Below are 5,045 nucleotides of genomic sequence, written 5' to 3'. Positions count from 1 at the left end.
CTGCTGCTGCGGGAAGAACAGGGTGCCAGAGAGAGGGAGGAACAAGCAAGCAGCACAGAGCCCGCAACAACAAACAGCCCGAACGGCAAAGCAGCAGCAGCAGCAGCAGCAGCAGCAGCAGCAGCAGCAGCAGCAGCAGCAGCAGCAGCAGCAGCAGCAGCAGCAGCAGGTGGCTCACTGCAGCAGCGTTTGGGTCTAGGGCCAAGGCCGCCAGGTGGCTTTCGGCTTGCTGCAGCATCATTTCCGCGCTGTCTAATTCAGCCCTTGCGGACTCCAAAACTGCCAGCAGCTCGCGGCGCTGCAGCAGCAGCAGCAGCAGCAGCAGCAGCAGCAGCACAGAGCTGTCTGTACACCTCGAAGGCCCCGCAGCAGCCCCTTTCCTCCCCCCAACATTCGGCGGCAAAACTGTCATTGCCCTCCAGACCAACGTTCACAAAACCGCTGCCGCTGCTGCTGCTGCTGCTGCTGCTGCTGCTGCTGCTGCTGCTGCTGCTGCTGCTCGTACCCGCTTCATGTAGGCCTCTAGAAAGACGCGGCCGGTGATGTGGGGCTCTCGATAGCCTTTGAAAGAAGAAAGAGCTGCGTAAATCCGACGCAGCATTTCCTCGTCGTACTGCCGGTTCGAAGTCTGCAGCAGCAGCAGCAGCAGCAGCAGCAGCAGCTGCTGCTGCAGCAGGAGCTGCTGCTGCAGCAGGAGCTGTAGCACCAGCAGCAGCAACAGCTGTAGCAGCAGCAGTAGCAGCAGCAGCAGTAGCGGCAGCAGTAGCAGCAGGAACAGCAGCAGCAGCACGAACAGCAGCAGCAGCAGCAGCAGTCGAAGAAGTGGGAGTGACAGCAGCAGTAGCAGCAGCAGCAGCAGCAGCAGCAAACCCGGAGGCGGGTGAGAAGATCCGAAAGAGTCAAAATGGACTCTGGCAAAATTCCGCATTTTTGGAAATCGTCATAAAGGAGACGTCTGTGCAAAGAGCAGCAAAATGAAAAGGAAATTAAAGAAAAAGAAATTAAATTAAATAAATTTAAAATTAATTAATTGATTAATTATTGGCTTATTTAATTCAACGATATTCAAACAAACAGTGCTGCTTCTGCTGCTGCGCAGGCTCGTTACGCTGCTGCTGCGGCTTTTCGTGCTTCTGCTGCTGCTAATGCCGTTGCTGCTGCTGCTGCTGTTCATGTTGCTGCTGCTGCTGCTGTTAATGCCGTTTCTCCTTCTACTGCTGGTAGTGGTGTTGGTGCTGCTGCCACTGTTAATGCTGCTGCTGCAGGTGCAGTTCACCGTCGTTTCCTGCCGCTGCAGCTTCTGCTGCTGCTGCTGCCGCTGCAGCTTCTGCTGCTGCTTGTGCTGCTGCTGCTGCTTTACCTTTCGACTTCCTCCATAGCATCTCTGCTTTCCTGAATGTTGTCTGGGGGCGCAATGAACGCATCTTCGATGGTTTCATTGGTCCCTGCATGCGGAGAGAAGCAGAACGCAGCAGCGCGAGAAGTTGAATTGAATTCAGAAAAGCGAAAAAGACGCGAAAATGGAGCACCCGCAGCTCTCTGCTGCTGCCAAAATGGAAATAAATGAAAATTTTGAATTTAATTTGGCAAAAATGAGACGGGAGTCGCGCGATTCAGCTCCGGATTCCGGTTTTGGGCTTTGCGGTTTCGGAATGCTCCTGGGGGGCGGAGCGAACAGATAAGCCGCGTCCGCCCATTGTCTTGGGACTTTTCGGGAAGAAAAACTTCTAATAAGTGCTAAAATTGATTAAGTTTTGCATTATAAGCAGCAGATTTGGAAAAGTGTTGGTGGTTCGGCGCAGCGGCGGCAGCGGACGCGTCGGGAGCTGCGCATACACCCAAACGCGGGAAACGGAAAGCTGCGGAATACGGAGTAAATACACCGCAGCCTCACCCAGGGAAAAAGGCTGGAAGAGATGACTCATTTTTGCATTTAATAAAGGGTTTTAATGCCAGTTATCCCGCGGGAGAGCGCCGGTGGAGGCGCGGCGGCGGCGGCTTTTGCAAAACGCGGCGTTCAGGTGCTGCAACTCGCGAAGCAGAACTCGCAGCGCCGCGATCTTCTCCTTAAAAGAGTCAAACAAATTCAATTTGAAAAGAAAGCAAAGCAGGAAGTTTCAGCGCAGGCCGCAGCAGGGCGTCGGCGGGAGGGGCTTCGGCGTGTCCGCCGAACCAGTGAGAGCTGCGGCAACCCGCCACTCGCCTCTGAAGATATTCCCTTTGTTGCGCCAATCTAAAGCACTAAATGCATTTAATTAATCATTTTTAAGTCCATTTCACGGGGATTAACTGCTGCTGCCGGAAAATCTTGAGCGCCGCCGCGCCCCCTGTCCAGCGCCGCACAGTGGTTCGGCTGCGGCCATCAACGCCGCGGGGCCTGCTGCGTCATTTATTTCAAATTTGTTTATTCAATTTGCATTTATTCATTCAATTTGCATTTGTTAATTCAAGTTGCATTAATAGACTTTTAGAAGTTGTTTTTACGCAAGAGTTGGCGGAAGCAGCTGCAGTTCCAGCAGCAGCCGACTGCCGCTGCAGACGCGCCCAAGACCCCCGGATGCTTGAGAAATCCCCGGATAAATGCATTTTCTTTCTTTCTGCAATGTTTCAAACTTCTTTAATGTTTATGTTAAATTAATTTCGATCATTTGTTCCACAAAAAGTCCCGCTTTCCGGAGAACTGGCTGCGCAGAAGAAACCCACCGTGTCTTGAGAATTTTCAGGTGTACGCGCATGTGCTCCTGGTGTCTGTACCACCACCCGAGCGCCACTGCTGTTTCCACTTTTCATTTTTAATTCATTTCAAACAATCTTTTTTATTTATTCCTTAATATTCCTTTTCTATTTTCCTTTTAACGCCGTATTTCTTTTTTCTGCAGCTTCTGATCTCTCATGCGGCCCCGAGGCTCCGAGAGGCGCTGGCTGCGGGTCTCGTTGAATTTAAAAATAAAAAAGTTTGAAAAGTCTTTTCACGCTTTTTTAAATTAAAAAAGACACAATAGAACAGCACAAACTAGCTAGCTAGCTAATCCCGGAGGAGCGCAAGCTGGCTAGCTAGCTAGCTAGCTAGCTAGCTAGCTGGACAGCTAGCTAACCCAGGGGCAGCACAAGCCAACTAGACAAGCTAAGCCACGAACAGCACGAGCCAGCTAGCTAGCTAGCTGGCTGGCTAAGGCCCGGAGGAGCGCAAGCTAGCTAGCTAGCTAGCTAGGTAGCTAGCTAGTTAAACCATGAAGAGCACAACTTAGCTAGCTAGCTAGCGAGCTGGCCAAGCCCGTAGCAGCTAGCTAGCAGCAGCAGCAGCAGCAGCGCAGCTTGCCAGGCCCATAAGAGACAACTTGATTTACATTTAGAGTTCAAACTTTGAAAAGATTTATTTGAAAATTTTTTCAAATACTGAATTATGGCTTTTCGAAAAGTTGGCCCAATTGGCAAAACGCATGCAGAAATGAAAATTCAAAAAGAGAAACTTTTGGCAATTCTCTGAGACTTAGATTTTAACTTTGTCTTCATCTTTTTATTCAGTTAAATTTGATTTGATTAGATTTTGTTTTATTTATTTAATTTTATTTTATTTTCCCTAAATTTGATTTCATTTTATTTTAATTCCTAAGAGGTTCATTTCTGAAGTCAGTGCTGTGCATCTGCGGTGTATCGACACCTCAGGGAACGCCTCGGGCCTCGCGCGTTTTTCCACGAAAGCCATTTCGTCAGTTTTGGATTTGAAGTTCATTTAAATGCATTTTAGGTCTGAAATGTTTTTCTTTTTCCGTTTGAGGATCCTTTTGCTGCCTCGAAAGCCCTGCAAATCCCCAGCATTCCTCCCGCTGCAGCAGCCCCAGCCGCTGCAGCAAGACAGCAAAAGAGGGGGAACTTGAAAGCCCGGAGCAGCAGCTGCTGCGCCAGTTAGGCCCACTTGAAAGGCCCTATTTGCTTCTCTTCAGCTAGCTCGCAAAAGCAAAGAAGAAAATCTGAATTGAAAAAAGACTGTCCGCTGTCTGGCGCTGGCTGGCGAGGGTTTGGCGCTTTCAGCTTGCGGTGTACGTACACATGAACGCTTTGCAAGTTTCAGTTTTCTCTTCCCCGCCTCTTCGCTGAGTGCCACGAAAGCAGAAAGGGGATTTTTGGAGGCCATTGAGCTGCAAATGGCTGCAACTGAGTTTCATTTTGTCTTAAATGTCCTTTTATCCTTTTATTTTCCAGTTGTTCTCGCGAACTGCAAAGTCTAGCGCTGGACTTGCACTGCTTTCGGCAACGAGCCGGCGCAGCGGTCCACTGGGCTCCGCGGGCACGCAATGTGCGCCCCGAGCGGCTTAATCTGCTGCAAAACAAAAATTAAAGTAAAATAAAAACAAAAAACAAGTTTTGAACTCCAAAACGCGAAATTTGCCCGCCTGGCTTTCCTTGGGGCCCCCCTGGGCTGCTGACGATGGCCAAGGCGAGCTGCTGCGCTGCAGCTGCTGCCGAGCCGCGAGCTGCTGCTAGAAAGGTTCTTTTGGAGTAATTTCGAATTTAAAAGATCAAAAAAGACTTCAATCTGTCTGTGTCAATAACTTTTTCCAGAAGTTCGCCGCTGTTGCCGGTTGCCCCCGAAAAAGCGCGCAGGAGTGAGTCCAATCGAGAGCAACAGCAGCCTCCCCCGCGGGGAAGCTGCTGCTGCTGCCTTTTTGCGGATTGTTGCAGTAAAAAAACGCATTTTGAAGCTCTACAGCCTTCAGAGACTCCCTCTGCTGCTGCTGCTGCTGCTGCCGCCAGCCACGCCTCGCGCTGCTGCTGCTCAGCCCGAAGTCACTCACCACAAAGCCCGCAGCCCTCAGCGCCGCTGCTGCCCTTCCCTCTTTGCAGGCAGCCTCAGGGGGGTCTGCAGCAGCAGCCGGCGGCGCCGCCAGCTGCTGCTGCTGCTGCTGCTGCTGCTGCTGGGAGGCTGCAGCGGCCGCGAGGGCGCCAGCAGCTTGCGCAGCTCGGCTGCTGGAGCCTTGAGGACCTGTGTGCTTCTTTCGCATGCGCCGACTCTGCATGTGCTGCTGCTGCTGCTGCTGCTGCTG

General features: G+C 51.3%; 2 protein-coding genes across 2 annotated transcripts; both read right to left on the bottom strand.

The window, feature by feature from the left end:
* Positions 1-430: 430 nt before the first annotated feature.
* On the bottom strand, positions 431-1,925 carry ETH_00002735 (uncharacterized protein; the record flags this gene model as incomplete). The annotated part of the gene is made up of 4 exons (XM_013376903.1): positions 431-628; positions 871-955; positions 1,361-1,445; positions 1,895-1,925. The coding sequence occupies 4 exons, from the start codon at positions 1,923-1,925 to the stop codon at positions 431-433; spliced, it is 399 nt and encodes a 132-aa protein (XP_013232357.1).
* A 2,607-nt stretch (positions 1,926-4,532) lies between these two features.
* On the bottom strand, positions 4,533-5,003 carry ETH_00002730 (uncharacterized protein; the record flags this gene model as incomplete). The annotated part of the gene is made up of 1 exon (XM_013376902.1): positions 4,533-5,003. The coding sequence occupies one exon, from the start codon at positions 5,001-5,003 to the stop codon at positions 4,533-4,535; it is 471 nt and encodes a 156-aa protein (XP_013232356.1).
* Positions 5,004-5,045: the final 42 nt, after the last annotated feature.

The sequence above is a fragment of the Eimeria tenella genome, genomic scaffold (genome assembly GCF_000499545.2).
Source record: "Eimeria tenella Houghton genomic scaffold, Eth_scaff42, whole genome shotgun sequence".
NCBI lineage: Eukaryota > Apicomplexa > Conoidasida > Eucoccidiorida > Eimeriidae > Eimeria > Eimeria tenella.
The sequence above is the reverse complement of the archived record's forward strand: the minus strand, read 5'-3'. Positions and strand labels throughout refer to the sequence as shown.